Source organism: Cynoglossus semilaevis, chromosome 8 (genome assembly GCF_000523025.1).
Source record: "Cynoglossus semilaevis isolate Cse_v1.0 chromosome 8, Cse_v1.0, whole genome shotgun sequence".
NCBI classification, from domain to species: domain Eukaryota; kingdom Metazoa; phylum Chordata; class Actinopteri; order Pleuronectiformes; family Cynoglossidae; genus Cynoglossus; species Cynoglossus semilaevis.
The window spans coordinates 21,902,718-21,921,434 of NC_024314.1; the positions used below are offsets into that span (position 1 = coordinate 21,902,718).

The window sequence follows — 18,717 nt, forward strand, 5'->3', positions numbered from 1 at the left end:
AGCAGCACTTTCCTCTTTCCAAAAATTGTCAGGAATTAAAGTAAAAGGTGTGAAAGACAGCAGGAGAGTTCTCGTTTTTCTGTTTTGAGTTCAAAAAGAAAAAAATATCATTTTAATTGTCTATCACTGCCAGAAATTTTAGAACTCAAAATTAATCTGATTTCTTTGTGTGACCAGTCCAGAGCAGGCCCGACTCTGTGAATTGGAGGACCAGTCCAAGTCGTCCAAGAAGGGCCTGTGGAGTGAGGGTGGCAGCGCACACACCATCCGCGATCTTAAATACACCATAGAAAATCCCCGCAACTTTGTGGACTCCTTGCACCAGAAACCCATCAATGGTAAGTATGAGGGTTTCCTCAGGTAACCCCTGTTCCTGAGCAACGTCATTTAAGGCTATTCTTTTCTTAGATAAAAAAAAATTGGTAAGCCGTGACAGAAATCCATCATTTTCGGCTGGAGATTTCACTTTGTGTTGCAGGGCCTGTAATGGCACACGGTGTAATACCCTCCACCGGTTCATTCCCCCATTCTCTCATCTCTGACTTACCCGAGGTGTAATGTGCTTCTCAATTTATTTCCAGATGAGTGTGGCTAACGGTGGCTCAGCTCATTTCACTACTCTTTAATTGAATGGGAAAACGAATAGAGTGAAGGTGTTCTCTCTCTCTTTTTTTTCTTTTTTTTTTCTTCATTCTTTTATTTCTTGTTCTTACCGTTTATGAGAGGCCATCATGGCTGTTTGGAAATCAGAGGCAGCGATCCGACTGAAGGGCTTTAAATGTACTGTGATCTGCTATTATGACCAAAATGATAAGTTCTATTTCATGTGCATGCACACGCATTACACACACACACACAAGTTGGACGTTGATTGATGCTAAACCTTAAGAATTTTCTTTGCCTACAAACTTTGTCTTTGAAATTGATAAAAACATACAGGTTAACTACCATATATAAAAACTGTTTTGATAAAAACATATAGGTTAACTACCATATATAAAAACTGTTTTTGACAAAAAAAAAACTTGTTTTTTAATACTTCAGAATGTTCAGCAATTTAGGTAGAGCAAAAAGCCATTGAATCATTTGTCTTAATATAGCTAAATGTTAGCTCAAACTATAGCAACCACAAGAAATAGCTTAGGGTTTGCTATACTTGCAGATATCGTTGTTCGTGAAGTGTTTGCTTTGATTTTCCACAAAGTAAACTTTGACCAAATTTGTATTTCAAAGTTTGCAGAGATACATGTATGAATTAAATGGGTTAAAGAGTTCAACGTTTAAATGTTAGCCCAGAAACAGTATATTAAAACATTTACCACGTTGTGATTCCCACTGTTACCAAAATGAAGCTGACTTCAGCAGTGATGGCTGATGATAAAGCACTTGACCCGTATGAGGTGTTAAACTTCTGAACTTTGTTGATAAGCCCCTTACTCAGCTGGTTGGAGATCCTTTAGGATGTTAATTATTATGGTTCCATCTTGATTTGTCAGCGCTCATTGTGAATCTCTGTTCTTCTCTCCTGCAGCCATCATTGAGCATGTGCGTGACGGCAGTGTTGTTCGCGCCCTGCTGCTTCCCGACTACTACCTGGTCACAGTCATGCTGTCAGGCGTGAAGGTAACCACCACTCTGTGCTCTTCCAGCTCACAGCGGCTGTTACTTTGTTTGGCAAACCAGACAAAAGTAATGGCAGGTAGAATACTGCGGCAGATACAATCTTCTCTTTAAGTCCTAGCTGTGTCATAGCTCTTTGACTAAACTTCCCCATCAGTCTCCTTCACTTAGCCCCACTTTGCCAATGGATCATTCAGATAACTAATCTTTTTCATCACCTCACTTGAAGATATTACATCCATTTCAAGATGTTCTTTTTTTGTTGCCTGCTTTTTGTGCCTCTTGTGTTTATCTGTCTGGCGCCTCGCCACACAGAAATGGAGAATACAGATAGACGTTAAAGCAAGGTGTACAAAAACACCCAGATTGGCTGGTTGAGTAAAGATTATACAGTATTATTGATGCTTATTCATATCTTATTTTCGTGTGTGTATCGGTGTTATTTTCCAGTGTCCAACATTTAAGAGAGAAGCAGATGGTACAGAGTCACCAGAACCATTTGCAGCAGAGGCCAAATTCTTCACTGAATCCCGACTTCTGCAGAGAGACGTTCAAATCATCCTGGAGAGCTGCCCCAACCAGAACATCCTGGGCACCATCCTTCATCCAGTGAGAGCGGACGATCAACATTAAGTTGGTAAATGTCCAAACAGTGCAGTGTTTTCTCAGTTCTTCATGTCTTTCCGTCTGTCTCTCTCAGAATGGTAACATTACGGAGCTTCTGCTAAAGGAAGGATTCGCCCGCTGCGTGGACTGGTCCATGGCCGTTTACACTCAAGGAGCCGAGAAACTGCGAGCTGCTGAAAGGTAAAGAAATGTAAAAAAATATATAATATTAATCTTTTGGGCCAAAGTATAAGCAAAATAATAGCTACAAAAAACCTGAAACTGGAGTTTGGTGATATGGTCCAAAATTCACATTTTGAAATTGTCTCATTCTATATTGCATATGAATAATATATATATGGATATTACCTAAAGAAATTATTAAAATTTGGCAGAATTACGATCCATAGCAAAATACTGGGGCCAAAGACCAGAGGTTAGGTAAAACACCTTTCTAGGATTATTGGAAAAGCTAAAACACAATTGCTTTAAAATGCCATACTAAAAATGATTATTTTTTAAAAAAAATCTTATTTAATCTTTAAAATAGCCCGGATTCTACTAATATTTATATAAAAAAAGTAGTTACATGTATAGCTGCTAAAAAGCCTAAACTTTGCAGGACGATAACCAAAACTACATGTCGAAATGGTTTGAAGATCGCATCTTAGATGGAAGATGAAATAAATAAATGGAGAAAATGTGAGTGTACTGCTGGGGAGTTTGTGACAGATTGCCACCAACACTTGTGATAAACTGTCTCACACTATAATATTGCTGTGACTGTTCTCTGCAGTCAGTACTGCAGCAACTTTTGGCCTCTGATGTAGGAATATTCTTGCTTTAATGAGATTTTTCAGCTTTTTCTCCAGCCAAAACGACTACATTTTTCGTAATGTGATAAAGTTTCTCGTATCCTAATATCTGGCTAATGGTGAGCACTACCACTTAAAATGATGATGATGATGTGACTTTGTTCTTGGCCAGATCTGCCAAAGAGCGCAAGGTCCGCATCTGGAGGGACTACGTGGCTCCCACCGCCAACTTGGACCAGAAGGACAGACAGTTTGTAGCCAAGGTGAGGCTTTGTCGTGTCTTTTATACGCTGTGTCCCATCAGCGAAGGTGTCGTCTGAACATAAATCCCTTCTTAATCTGGTAGAGGTGTCACTTATCTCCATTCGCGTCATCATGCTCTATTTTAAAGTCTTAAATCTAAGCTATAAAGACCAAGTTATGAAACTATCAACATGACATTGGGGCCATTATCCGCTGTGAATAAGATTCTGCATCAGTGCCGGCTGTTTCCCTGCCTTCGACGTCTTGATGTGTGCTGCAGCACTTCCTATTTTTTCCAATCACTGCAGCAGAAACTGAGCCACTATGAGTCTTCTAATGACTTATATCCTCCTGACAGCTTTTATTTTCACATCTGCAGACTTCCCCACTAAATAAAAAGAATAGGGGGAGAAAAAAGAAATCCCTTCACCAAAGGTACAGATGGGAGAATGCTTAACAAAAACCTTTTTAAGTGCTCCCCAGTCAAATTAAGGCCAAATTGTGCCGTACACTGAAGCAGAGGCACAGAAATATTAGCTCTGTAGGTTATTGGTCAGAGCCTCAGTGGGAAAGTGAAGTGACCTTAATATGATGTACTACCTGTACTGCCCACCTCCGAGTTGTCAGCAAACATTACTTTAAATTAAGCCTGATGGACTCCTCCATACATTACGGTAATGTCTGAATAAGATGACATATTATAGTTTTCAATCGCAACCTTTAACGCCGTAAAGAAACTTCAGCTTTAAACCGTTAGATTTTTATTTTTTATTTTCTCCTCTGAGTCCCAACCAGCTGTTTTGTTCAGCCAGTATATTTTTTCCCCTGAATGTTTAAAGAAAGTTCTAAACTCCTAAAGTTTGTCTCTTGTCTACCTGTTTCCCCCAAACCCTGATTTTTCAAAGGCTTTCAAAAATTCATAGCTGGCCTGAGGGTTACATAAAAGGTCTTGTTTTGGCAATCTGCTAACAGAATGAATTTGATGAACTGCACACAAACACAAAGGAGGTGCAAATAAAAAGCTGTATGTATATTTTTTCCTGAGTCAGTGGGAAGAGGCTAGAGAAAGGATAAAACATTTATATTATCAGCGCGAGCTGCTCTCAGATCTCTCTTAACCCTTTAATATAAAGCAGGTTGGATACCAGCAGTAGGGAGTGAGGGGAACATTTGCCGGCGAATTCATGACGACGCATTAAAAAGAGCCATGAAAGCTGCCGAGGAGAAAAGACACGGTGTTACAAAAGAAGCCAAAAAATATGATTTTGCTTGAAATGGTATAGTGAGACTTTAGGGGGAAAAAAAAACTAATCAAGATTCCCAGGACTATCCGCTCTGATATTTTATTCCTTGTTCGTACATTACTTCTCTGTTGTTGCCCCCCAGCTAGACCTTGATGCACTTCTTCATCTCTGTACAACTTCTCTCCCTTTTCCCTTTTACAAATATTTTTTCCATGAATATCCAGAGAGGACATTGCCACCTGTGGCGGTCTGCTCATTTGCACTCACCTCACCAATGAATTAGTGGGAAAATGACAATGTCATCTACGTAGAGATGTACAATATGATATTTTTAACTGACATTTATTACAATTATTTGGGCGTGATAGTCAATTTGTACGATATCTGATACTTTATATTTTCTCTTTATGGAGTGCTGACCTTTATATGACCTTTTATATGTTGACCCTAATTAACAAATATTCAGATGCACTTCTGACCAGACTTAAAACAGCAAACATCAGTTCTAACTCTTCTATCAACAGTCAGTTTATTAAGTCTAAATAGATCAACAAAGAAAACAGCAGCTCATAAAAATCTACAAACCTCTAGATTTGAATAAATTGCTAACCTTTAATTGTCGACAATGTCGTCTGCTGTAAATAGTGTATTGTTATGTCTCGGGGTAATGTTTATCGGCGCTACAGGTAGAACGTATGATAAAATTATCCATTTATGTTAGTTACTCTTCAACAAGGCATTGTCAGACCTTTAAAGGATCACTTACATTGAGAGTATAGTGATTTGCTGTAGGTGAAAATAATTGTTTTTTTTAAAATATAAGTATACATGCAAAGCTGTTGTCAGTGAAGTGAAAGGCCTCAGATTGGCAGCAGGAGCACGTGACTCTAAAAGCTTTCCTTAAAAAAAGAAGTGGCTGGCAGTCGTGTTGGGGAAATGTCTTGCTGACCCTGCAAATGGTTGAGTTATTTTAAAGCTAAGTACATATTGGACGGCCCGTTGTTGCCCCTCCCTCCCCATCATCGTCCCTGTGACATTTGCAGGCACATAATGCTGCGCTGCACTGACTTTTCCAGGGACACATCTATCCATCAGTCCCCTCATCCTACACTCCTCCCCTCTCTTGGTCCACTCTGCTTTCACTTCTTATTACCTGAGTGATGGCCAGAGTGGAGAGCCAAAGGAGGTCCAATCCTCACAAATCAATCCTGCTGACGCATCTTCCTTTTTGACTGTCTCACCCTTCTCTGCTCCTGTCTCTACAGGGACTAGAGAAGCAGATGTAGGCCAGGTCCCAATAGTCTTCCTCCCCCTTTCTCACTCCCTCCTCGCCTATTCCTTCCCTTCAACCTGAGAGGTGATGGATAAAAGATGACACAGTGTAAACATTTTTATCAACCTCTCATCACTGCCTTTAACCTGATTTGTAAGAGTCCTTCAAATCATTCCAAAGTCTAGTTTTTTTAGGATCAGCAGGTTGACGACTCTTAGTTTGAAAAATGCTCGACTTTAGGATCAGCAGGTTGACGACTCTTATCTGTGTTTCTGTGGCAGAGAAACTGCTGTGAGACTCTTTGGTTTTGTTTTTAGATGCTCGCTCAAAAATACAGTTAATGGCAAATTAATTCTAATATGGTCCAAGGGGAGGAAGTGTGGAGAAATACATCATTTAAAAATAAATGTAAACCAAAAGTTGGTCTTTTTAAGCTAATTAAAAGTTAAACCCAATTGAATTTTGTCCCAGTAGCTCATGGTTATTTTAAAAATTAGGCTAAAATTATCTTTATAATGACTTAGTTGATCCTATGGTAGCTAAATGTTGACAAGTAGAACTACATTAAAATGACCTTAGATACAGCATTTTTTAAAGACTGATTAGAAATGTGTAGATAAAGATAAAGACTCACTCATTTTCATTATGATATATGAACATATAACACAAAAGGAAAAAGAATGAAATATGAATATGTAAATACACAGTAGCCACAAATGTAAAATCTTTTAGATATTTATTTATAGATATAGATATTTTAGATTCCTAAATTTCCCAAAGGGAACTCCTGAGGGATTAATAAAGTGCTATCTAACTATCTATCTATATGACATTAGCAACATGCAAATTAAGTATTTCACTGACCTCAGTACACTGTGGGCAGTAGCATTGCCCTCAGTAGGTACTGCATATTGCCTCACGTGGTTCCAACCTTTTCAGAGGTTTTGATTGACAGCCCATCCATCCATTCCCTGATGGACGCCTGGCTCCTCCTCGTGTTGCAGTGACTGATCCTTGCCACTGCAGATGTCATGTCAGCCATGGGCAGAGGGTGGCAGTAGATTCCCACCTCTGAAGCATCAGATCAGACCCTTGAGTCATGCTGCCTCTGCCCCTGGTTTGTCTACTCTGCCTGCTCACTCAACCCTAATGGCAGCTACTTTACTGAGACTTTTTCCCCCCTCTCTCTTTCTGTCCATTTCACATTTCTGTCCATCTCTGCTGCGGTAATATTTGCAGAGAGCTTACAGTCGTCTCTCTGGCTCACTCTGCCTCCAGTTGCCTCCGTCTCTGCCCGTGTTGATTCTTCCTCCTTCTCCTCTCTGGTCCTGCCTCCTCCACTTGATAATTAGCCAGTAAATGCTGAGCCAATTTTTTTTTTTCAGCCGCTGCCACATTCTCTTCTCTTGCACTTTATTTAGTTGGGCAGCCCACAAAATGACCTTGTTACTGTACAGGTTTGTGTCCCCCTTGCACTCACTCATTATACCCCAATCCAGCCCTCTCTGTCAGCCTAACCTCCTGGTCCCCCTGCATCTCACCCACTCAGCTTAGTGATTACAATGTGATGGTATATTTTGACCGCTGTTTTGAGCAGCCTTTTTAGCACGTGGGTTGGTCTCATTTCTGTATTTTTTTTTTTCTGGTAGCAAATGCAGTGGCAGTTTGATTTGTTTTCATGAATATAATGAATGCTTCTCGGAGACCAGTACACCTGGATTTGTGTTTGTCCTACGCCACCACTGAATACGCTCAACTTAATACACAAAGGAATTCATTTTTTTATGTTGTTTTCTAACCACACATTCAGCCACAGAACACCCACACAGGCCTTGAAACACAGCTCAGGCCTGCTTCTCTGAATTTTAGGACTTCAGCTCAAGCACAGCCTACATCTGAATTCCAGCTTGAGTGAGTTTGGTTAAAGCTGTTCAAATTACATGTGGGAGGCAGAAGTACAAATTTTTTTTTTTTTCAACCTACACAAAGAGACTGGGTTTGGATGTGTGTTCCATCTGTGTCACATTTACTCCAATTACCTCGAAGCTTCAGCCCTATTCAGCAACAACTGAATAAATAGTACAGTAGCAAAGACTGATGTGTGTTGAAATGACAGGCTTTGGTTGTAAAGCATATCAGAGAACGCCATTGGAGATTTTTTAAGGATTTGGTTCCATCATTGATGACCTTTGGGAAAACTAACAGCTTGGTCAGGAACATCTGTTCTACGTGTTTTGGGCCTTGTTAATATGCTTGTCTAAATTGACAACCAATGCTAACTTCTGGTCGTCTGTAGCTGTGATGGTTGCCTTCGATATTAAGCACATTTAAATGCCAATCATAAATTTCTGTGTCTTTGGTTACACCTGTAAAGGTCGTCATAACAAAGTGCTGCCAGGAAGTTGTTGGGCAGAGGTCTGGGTAATGCTCTATCAGTCTCTTTAACACTGTGTTTGTGTTTTAAAGGTTTTCTCTTGACTCCCTCTCGCTCTCTGTCTCCCTCCCCGTTGGTTTCAATCCCCCAGATGGCTAAATGTCCTCCCTCCGTCCTCCAAACCGTGTCTGCCTGCTGGGGACGACTCAGCCAGCGTACTCACTCAGTCACTCAAGGATCGCTCATTCTTACCTTGTTCTCAGTGTCTTCTGACAGCAAAGGATCTGCACTGTCACTCTCCCTACACTTTTGAATAGATCTCTTCCTCTCCATTTATCCTTTACCTGCTCCTTCACTTCCCATCATTCTTATACTCTGTCTACTCACCAAAAAAGCAGTGAGAGTATCTTTTGCTACAACACTGCTCCAGCCCTGGGGGGTACATGTAACCAAAGATTTACATGATTTTTATTTTATTTGTTTTATCCTCGACAGTCATCTTATCGTGTTCTCATTTTAATCTCCATGTTTTCACCTAATCAAACTGCCATCTTGATTTTATATTAAGCACACTGTTCTCTCCCTCTCTACCCCCATCTGCAGGTGATGCAAGTGGTAAACGCCGATGCCATGGTCGTCAAACTCAACTCCGGTGAATACAAGACCATCCACCTGTCCAGCATTCGCCCCCCCAGGATCGAGGGAGAGGTAAAAACAAACCCAGTCTGACTGTTTGTGGGCAGTGTCTGTGTAACAGATTTACACAGAGCAAGTGGATGTATATGTGTGTGTGTGTTTGTCTCTGTGTGTGTGTGTGTTTGTCTCTGTGTGTTTGTGTGGCGATGATTGAACGTTGACATGCAGGAAAGCTTGTGGGCAGCCAGGTAATTAGAGGCAGCACAGAGACAAGTACTGTCCAGCAGGAGCTGTTCTCGTCCCTGTTTCATCCATCTTTGTGGTGTGCACTCACAGCCTCTCTACACTACTACAGTTATAGGCTCCCAGCTGACTTGGCTACGTCCATCACAGCAACGTAGACAGGTTCAAAGACCCGCACATTCAACAGTGCTTTCTAGTATCCTCGGACAATTTTAACCCCCGTTTTGAAGCTTTTCCATTGTTAAATATTCTGACACATTTTTGGACATCGTTTTTAATTTTGTTAGCTCATTGTGATTTAGTCTTCATCTGTGCCTCGCGCTATCAATATTCTTTTAATTAGCTGACTAGTGCATCAGTAATTTGCATCATCGACATCAAGTCCCACTTGACAACCTATGTAGTTTTTTTTAAATTTGAAGACAATATTGTTTTTAAATGTAAAACAATTTTGTGCTTTAAAACTTTTTTTAAAATTTCTTGCAGATTTAGACTAAACAAAGCCACAACCAACCCTTTCTTGAAAACACAGAGCCTTTGATATTAGCTGGGTTTATATATAATATTTATGTTTAAAATATGAATTAGTCTGTCTGCTTGTCTGAGAAAACACTTTAAAAATTCTCTTTGTCCTTCTTACCTCTTAAATAAGAGTTTTTTTTCCTGAGCATTGATTGGTCTTCTGTTAAAATGACTGTGAGAATAATTTCAACCACTTGGTGGCGCCCCTGCAGTTGGGGCCACAATGCACATGCGAAGCCCTAGCACACACCCAGTGGATGCAGCACTGCAGAGAGTGAGGCAGATCGATTTTTTTTTTCCTCTCCCTTTTTTCCCTCCCTTTCTTCTCCACAATCCTCATTTTCTCAGAGAATGAGGAAATACTCTCATGCTCATGTTTGCACTTATTGCCAGCAGGGGCGACGTCCGCGTCCTGAAACCCCTTACCGACTGTCAGCAATTCAGTTCTTTCTGTTGTTTCTCACTCACCTCTGATCATAAATGGTCAAAATAAAATCATTTCCACTTCCTTCCTGCCTCTCAGACAGAGGTGAACAGGGGTACATTTTTGGGAAGGACAGAGTGGGATTTAAATTCTTCAGTGCCCTTCGTACCTGAGTCCTTGAAAATGCCATCATTTCATAAATAAGTTGTGCACTCCCATTAATTAGGAAGTTCTCAGTCTCATAAAAGCAGTGATTTGTCTTTTTGTCAAAGCCAAACACAACCCTCCTTCTTGTTTTTTTTTTTCTTTCATTATATTTAACACGTCGGTTGCCATTGACGACCATTCCTTGTTATTTAGAGAGACACACTGTGATTATTATAATGTCTGTTTAAACACAAGTCATGTTCCTCTGTTCAAAGAGCTCCCAGACAAGCTGAAGTTGTGTTTCTGACAGGATTGCAAATTGTTTGGAACAGCCCTTTATTTTGTGTGCATGTGTGTGATTGCATTTGTTTTATTGACTCCCCCTCTGCATTTTTTATTTTTTTTGCTTTATGGTTTACTTTTTTATCTTTCATTCTTTATTGGGATCTAGTTTGGGGTTTTTATTCCCTCCCCCACCTCCCTGCTGCCTCTCCCCATCCCCGTCTCTCCCCCGGCGCAGTTAGTGCCTTGCATCATTAAAATACTGCTCTCTCTGCGTCTGCACTCGTCTCTGCTCTAAAACCTTTTGGTCCCTTCTCTTCTCTTCCTCTAGGAGGGGGGGGCTGTGCTCCAAGTGTTGACCTGCACTCTTGCCCTTCAGATGCTTCTAACCACAGCTGCTGTGTTTATAACAAGAAAAAAAAATCTGCATTTATGTCTCTCTACTTCCTCCTCCTGTTGTAGTTTGGATTGCACAGGTTTTATTTATAGAGCTCTGTTGTAGTTTGAATTGCACAGGTTTTATTTATAGAGCTCTTTTGCCAGACGTTTACTGCACTTCTCATGTCTGACTGTTTTATTCACTGCTGTCCCCCACCCTCCCCCCTTGTCTCTTAAATTCTTCATACTTTTGATTTCACACCCCTGTCTTTTCTGTTTTTTTCCGTACTCCCTTCTTTCATTCCAGCTCTGGTCTCTGTCGCCACAAGATGCTACAGCAGTACCTGTTTTGTGCATCATTAAACTTTTACAAGTGGCAACTATCATGAAAGTCTGAGCACAGGTTTTTCTTCTTCTGTATAATGGACTGTTTCATAGATTGTATATATGAAATGGGCCACGTGATGAATGGTTCTGGGTCCAACTCCCTCGTGACCCTGTAGAGGATTAAAGGTTACATAATGGATGAATGGGTGTTGCAGTGATCTTGTGGCGTAAGCACGGCCGTTTATAGAAGTTGGGATTGGTTTGCTGGTTGGATCTCTGGTCTTATGAGGTGTTAAACTTGTTGGTTTTATTAACCTCAGATATTGTTCAATTGATAGTCCAAGCAACATCCAGCAGGGGGAGTCACTTTAGGATGTTTGTTTCCTAGGTTACAGTAACAGGTAGGCTATTATTGTGTGTCAGCCCAGGAAAGTGTTTTGTGTTAATGTTTTGTTTTACTCTAAATGAGAATGCTATCAACGAAACTGACAATTCTTTAAAATTGTCATGTAAAAGTAAACATTTGAATTGCAACTTTTTATTTTTAGATTCAAGAGTCAGATTACATTCTGCCTTTCTTTATCCCACAGTCTGCTGAAGTCCCAGTCTTTTGTCAGAGATGGTGTCACTTCTAAAACAGTGGCTACGTTTCCTGTTTTATTTTAATGAGGCCAGTTGATCGAGCTGCTGCCGCCGCCACCGCAGTTGTTTGTTTGTTACTTATTTCTGTCTGTGGGCAAAAGAGCCGCTCGCCTGCATGTATTGCTGTCAGCTCAGCTTTGAGTGTCGTCGATATGGCAGCGATGCAGAGTTGTAATGGCAAAGATGGAATTAGGAATGCGGGAAGGCAGACGAACAGCGTCTGACAGAGGAGCTCTGGATTTTTCTTAATTATCTAAACTAAATATGTACTTTTAATATTCCTGCGGGAGGGTTTTATGTGCAGTCTCAATTTGTCAGCAGATCTAAGTGTCTGGCTGAATTAGGCAAGTGAGCTATTACCTTTGGCAAGGAGGGGAGCTCAATTTCATGGGCTGTCTTAAATACTTTACAAAAGCAGATACGGCATTTCTCATTGTATTAGAGAAACTGTTCTGGAAGCTGTAATCTCTCAACGTGTCCCTTTGTTCTCCTGTGTTAACTCTACGGGTAGGAATATAATGATAAAATGCAGTACCTGATACTACTGTTCGTGTAACGTACATGTATTATATAGAAATCCAAGTAGCTCACTGGGGAGCTCAAAATGTGTCTGTAATGCTCTATACACTGCTGTTTGTAAGACAAACCACCTAAAAATCCTCCTTTTTGACACATTTAAAGCTGTTGCTTCAAAACGCCACTGAATTTCATTTAAAGAACTTGCTCCTGAAAACTGTTATTCTTAAACGTGTGGGTTTTTCCGCTGTGACACAAATGGAAAAATTTCCTGTGCAATACCCTCAGCCCCTTCTTTTGAAACCACTGGGCAAAGCCAGTGATTCCTTCACTATCCTGGGAAAACCTTTAGTCTATGTTTAAAACATAAATGAAAGTATCTCTTGAAGAAAAAGCAAAAATTGAAAAAAAATAAAAATAAATATCACTACCAACGTAGCTATATACTTTCAAAATGAAGCTTAATAATATTAATAATAAAACAATAATATACTTTGTTTTTCAATTACATTCATTTTGCGAGGCATGAAAAGAGGAAATTAAAGTGTCAATAGTGAACACTGAGCTATCATTTAAATTCTGCAGGTTTGTTGAACTCTCACTCCAGACCAGCCTCGGAATAATCATTAAAAAAAACCACAACTTAAACCATTTTAAAGTAGTTACTCCACCCTTTCACCCCCACACCCCCATTTGGGTCTGCAGTTATAACAATACTACTAGTAATAATAATAGAACAGGAACTGTCTGTCAGTTTCTGTGTGCTGTTGTGTGACGCTCACTCCTCTGATGAGCTTCACTCTAACGAATCGTGAAGTAGTGAGTCATACTGTTGAATCAATCTGTTTACACTGTGTGGTTTTCTTTCCTTTCTTTTTCAATTAAAATACCCAGAGCCAAGATATTGATTATTTCATTCAGCTAATCATAAAGGTGATATTACCATATAAGTATCTCTCTAATAATCTGAAAGCTTATCTGCGTTAATATAATATAATATAATATATATTAAATGTTATATATACACATACATATGTATATGTGTATATATATATAAAAATCTTAACACACACTTCTGCAGTCTAGACAGAAGGTTCTATGTTTTTCCAATTAGAAATTAAACGTTTTTGCACAATATTATAACCCAAATTCCATTTTTACAAGGGATGCGGACAGGCTCCTGCACTTTCATGTGACTGACAGTTTGCAGCAGGTACCGAGTATCTTCCACCAGGGGCTCCACACACACCATGACGTAATGTCGGCCAACACTGTCACCAGAGATCTGGCTGCTTCCTCACAGCAGCAGACAGACATTAAGACATACATCATGGCTCACGACACACACACACACACACATGCACGCACACACACACGTACGTACAGCAGTGTGTGTACACACATGCACACAGGGAGAGAGACATGCTTGGTTACGTTGCATTAGCCTGTGTCAGCAATCATCCTGGAAATTGCCGTCAGTATGTGAACTAACTGTGTAAGTGCACGTTTGGGCGTGCGCACGTGTGTGTTCATTTTGATTTCTCCAGATGTGTGTGCGTGTGAACACCGCGGCGTGTTCGCCAACAGTTAAACCTTCAGAGGAAGGGAAATCAAGAATGTGCTGCCAGTTGACATCACTATCTCCGTCTGTCTTCATGTGTCTGCACAATGTTTGGCTGTGTGTTTGGCAAACGGGGCCATTTTATGTTTGTGTGTGTGTGTTTACTATTGGGGGCCAGAGAAGCCAGATGCGATGTCCCAGCGCACTGATGAACTGTGACAGTTCCTGCCAAAGCCCCCTGCCCCTCCCCCCCCNNCTGGTCATCGAATGCCACGTCTCCCCCTTGCCTCTCTTTCGACTATACTAATTGTGCTCAGAATGACAGATTGGTGGACCAGCGGTGTCTGACTGCAGCAGAGCAGAGGGCACACATTTTCTCAACTTGCACTCTCTTTGTTTGCCATTGTTCTCTCATTTTGTTTTTACCTTTGCTGCCCTCAATGCTACAGCTCTGCCATATCTTCATTTATTTTCAGCATGAGGTTTTTTTTTTTCTCCTGCTCCTGCTTTTTTTTTTGTCTTCACTACTGTTTTACCGCCTCGTTCGTTTGCACCCGGCCCCCTCCCACTCTTTCTTGTGCAAAGTCATTGTAAGTGTTTATTAGAAGACTCAGTCACTTGTGACAGACTGGTGAAGCCCGTACACAAAGGTCAATTTGCTGCCCTTTTACATAAGGCAACCCGATGACTGCTGCTCATCTCTGTGGTCACGCGGCCCGTCCCCAAATGCCTCACCTCTCTGCAGTCCACCTCTGGGTGTCTGTTGACTTTGTGGATGATTTAGTCGCACGGTACATCTTTCATCTCTCTGTTGCTGCCTCCTATAAATCATCTCTCTCCCGTCTCTCCCTCTCCACCCACCCTTTTCCTTTCTTTCAGTCTTTCTCCATATTTTTACTTTATTTTTAGACAGAAGTGTTTCACATTGATTAGCATTTCTGTAAATATACCTGTTTTTGCTCCGTCTGGCAGAACATGTGGGCAGAATCTGTGAATGTATGCGTCCTTCTATACGCGTGGAGTTACATCTGACTCTAATACGTCTGCAAGACATGTTGCTGAACAAATGGTTGCTTTTTATTTTGATGGCGCAACAACAAGATCATCAGAAAAGAAAGTATAATATGATGGAGGAAAAATGTGTGGTGCCATCTGTAGTGTAATGTAAGACGATGTAATGTCAGATTGAAAAATGACACCGTACCACACAAACATGCATTTCAGGCCATTTTCTGCCTGTAGACATGGACGTAACCATCGCATGGCGTCACTGATGCCACATAAAAATGCTAAACTGCTCGCGTGGTTTCAGAAGTTGTTTACAAACTGTGTGCCTTTATCCAGTCAAGTAACATTTAGCAAACACTATTATATACTGCCTTGACGTCAGTTTATTGATGACAAGAATAGTTGATGCCGGTCGGGCATTTATACAACTGTTGTTATGGCCTAATTTGTTTAAATTACTGTTGTTTTTAATCAATGTTGGCTATAGTTTATATGGCCTAATTTGTTTAAAATACTCTTCAAAACTTGTGTTTTTAATCAATGTTGGCTATAGTTTGAGATCCAACATTTGTGTGGAAAAAGGTGACTTAAAGCTTTTTTTTTTTCTTTTTTTTTTTAAGCCAAACTGAAGCCAACTTCAGCTGAGATGAACCACAGGTTAACTGTTCAAGTAGTTAACCCTAATGATGTGGTGAATCAGTGGACTATAATAACCTCAGACATTGTTTATTGATAAGCTGAGCGCCACCCAGTGAGTTGAGACACTTATGTTTATTAGACACACAGAATGCTTATTATTGAGGATACATTATCTGCCCCAGTTCTGTCTGTAATTAAATATAAACAGGCCACCGCATCCTAGTATACACAGTAGGGATCGTAAGTCCGTAAGCAAAGTGCGTGATATTTGACGAGGATTCTCATATGTAGTCTTCTGAAGTAATTCCAAACCAGAATGAAAGGAATTCATTTTTATGTCCAGTGGAAAAAAAACCCCTTCTCTCTTTTTGCAATGGTTTCATTTGCAAAATCTCTCCTTTTGCCAAATGTCGATCTCGTGTCTAAATCCTGGCATCGTGACGTCCGTTGACCTCAGATTTCTCCCGAAGATGGCCAGGACAGCTGCCCCTCCTCCTCCCACACCTCCATCACCATGACTCATTTGTCTGCCAGTGGCCCAGACGAGGCAGAGTCCCCTCACCAGTGGATGGATATCTCCTGGCTCCATTTGCACTGCTTGGCTGTCACTGTTGAAGAAGCAAAGCCTTGGCTTTTTTTTCCTGTGCTTGTTGCCGCAGGAGAGGAAGCTAAGTCGAAATATAATGTATCTGTTGCTTTTGATAGATGTAGGTTACAACATTATGGGCTGGTTTGATGCCATTGATGTCATTTATAAATAGAGGCCTCTGGGTTGAAGACAGATGTAGTTTGAAGCAGGATGTTCACCGTTATCTCGTGTTCCCTTCACAGACATCATCTCTGCTTTCAACTGTTGAGTACTCTCTGCAACTTGGGTGTCTTTTTAGTAAACAACACTGCATTAGGTATAATGCTGTGAAGCGTTGCAGTGCTGGTCCTACTGTTTGTCATTTCCTCCAAACTCAGGAACGTAACACTGCATTAGTACAAGTCAGAATTTTGGTGCTTGTTCTTCAACCCAGGAACTGTTGTAGTTCCACTCCCAAGAATGTAGATTTAATGGCTTTCACTGTGTGCTGTGGTTCATTAGCATTCCCCCGTCATGCTCTAAGATGAATCTATTCCCAGATGTTTGAACATGGTCTGCTTTTAGTTCCACTGGTTTTTCGTGTTTTCCTGACACAGATAATCAGTATGTTTTTTCCGGGTTTCTTTTCTCCAGAAAAACTGTCATAGTTTTACCTTGATTATTGTTTATTTTTTTCCACCGTGAGCTCCTGTCCTCCTCAGCAGTGTCACTGTTTTGTCACCGTGACGTGTCCTTATCAGACGGTTTTATGGCGATGTAATCGACCCTGCCTTCCGCATCATAAAAATAAGGCCATAAAATAACAGCAAGTGTAACATAATTTATGAAATACCGTGCCACTGTTGTCAAAAATATACATGGAGAGACGAGATGATTTCGCACAAGACAGAAGAGTTTTGTCCCATGGATGAAATACAGCCCCAACCCATAACAGAATCTACCTTTTATTAATGTGCTATTGACATTTTCGAACATCCTCCTGACATAATGAACGGGATTCCTTGAGGGGTTTTTTGTTGCTTGTTTTAGCCTTTTTTTCTGTTGCCCTGACTTTTAAAAGGCTTCATTTTTACAACCCTTCCACTCGGAGCATTTCTAATTCAGGAAACGATTCATGGGTCGAGTGAAAATGTAAACTGTTGGAGATCTAAATCAGTAAAACTGGTGCAGGGTCCACACTGTCATTTTAACATTTTCAACTCGCTATTTGACGTTTAATTAATGACAACACATTGGGAGTGTTGGCTGCGAATCTGTCCCAGCGAATGTTGCCGTCTCAAAGCACCTCGCCGTGAATCAATTGCCTTGTTTGTTTTTATGTTGCGACAGGTAATTTAATTCCAAAATCTGGTATTACTCTGCGGTTTATTGCGAGATCAGTTCAAGTCAGCTCCGTAATTACTTATTTGTATTCTGCCATATGGGTAATAATTCTGAAATTGTAATCTGATTTTTGTATTGTCGTGTTACAGCTGGCAACACCCCTCCTGCTCCTGCTTGAGGAAACGTACGCCCCCCCCCCCCCCTTCTCACCGTCTCCCTCCCTCTGCTGTGATTTAATGTTTGTGAATGCTCACTTTACACAGTTATTTTATTAAATACTAAGTACAGAGAAATCCATAGTTTAAGGGCACACCGCTGTCTTATTCTTGAAACTCCAATTTGCTAATGCTTCCAGCAACGGTATTCACACATTTCCAGCAGCACAGCCACCTGCAGCCATGCAGCAGAGACTTCAGTGAGAGTCACAGCTCTGCAGTAGCCAGAGGTGATTACTGGACTGTTATGGGAAATGTGGACTGAACTGTTGCAGGCTTTCATACCAATAAGGACAGACCCTCCACCACCCCATCATTAAACAGTGAAACCAGGCCATTGTTACAGGCTCAGGGTTGAGACAGAAGAGCCACTCGTTTTGAACATTCTGATAACTACACATAAAAAGTACACCCAGATTTTTCTTGTTGAAGTAATTTCATGATCCCTAATAGCACTGCTTGTGCTTAAAACATGGTCTGTGGTCTGGATGAGGTCCATCAACTAATTTCAATAGACCTGGGAGAGATTATGATAAAATTGGGGTGGTGTTTTAGAATGTTGATAAAAGTGATTTGTGTTCTTGTGTATAGCTACTGTGTTTGAGATTAATGCAATTTAATTTTATTGTTTTGCTTCACAAGGTAAGTGTTCAAGGTACTGCTTGAGCAACTTAATTATTTACAACACTGCCTCAGATTTTGGACAGGTGCACAATAGTATTCTACCTATAATAAATATTCTAAAGTGTCTCAACCCTCTGGGCGAGCACCGTCCAGTTTTATCAACAAACAAAGTCTAGGGTTTAGGTGCTAACTTATCAGCTAGCTCTGCTGAAGTTGACACTATTTTGGTTATATCAATGTCCACCATTTCCTTAGTCTATATTTGAGCATAGCTTATCATCAATCTTACATTTTTCCCAAAACTTGGGTGGAGAAGCGAGACCTGGGGTGACCCTCCTTCAGCTGCTTTAAACAAAAATCACTGCATTTTTACCATCTTTCAGTTACCAGTGGACCTTGAGGGCGGCCGTAATGCAGATGCAAAATGACGCACTCTTAACCATGAGGGCGGCCATAATGCAGATGC

The 18,717-nt window shown here is 40.7% G+C and overlaps 1 protein-coding gene and 1 long non-coding RNA gene across 2 annotated transcripts in view; both read left to right on the top strand.

The window, feature by feature from the left end:
• Positions 1–18,717, top strand: part of snd1 (staphylococcal nuclease and tudor domain containing 1) — a 187,762-nt gene that overhangs the window by 10,096 nt on the left and 158,949 nt on the right. The window contains exons 5-10 of the mRNA XM_008315686.3: positions 178–338; positions 1,532–1,623; positions 2,071–2,229; positions 2,321–2,427; positions 3,214–3,304; positions 8,779–8,883. Of these exons, the coding sequence (XP_008313908.1) occupies positions 178–338; positions 1,532–1,623; positions 2,071–2,229; positions 2,321–2,427; positions 3,214–3,304; positions 8,779–8,883 (715 nt within the window). The remainder of the gene's footprint in view (positions 1–177; positions 339–1,531; positions 1,624–2,070; positions 2,230–2,320; positions 2,428–3,213; positions 3,305–8,778; positions 8,884–18,717) is intronic.
• On the top strand, positions 3,313–6,465 carry LOC112487290 (uncharacterized). Its single transcript, XR_003050247.1, has 2 exons — positions 3,313–6,004; positions 6,051–6,465. It is a non-coding gene; the product is annotated as an uncharacterized LOC112487290 (long non-coding RNA).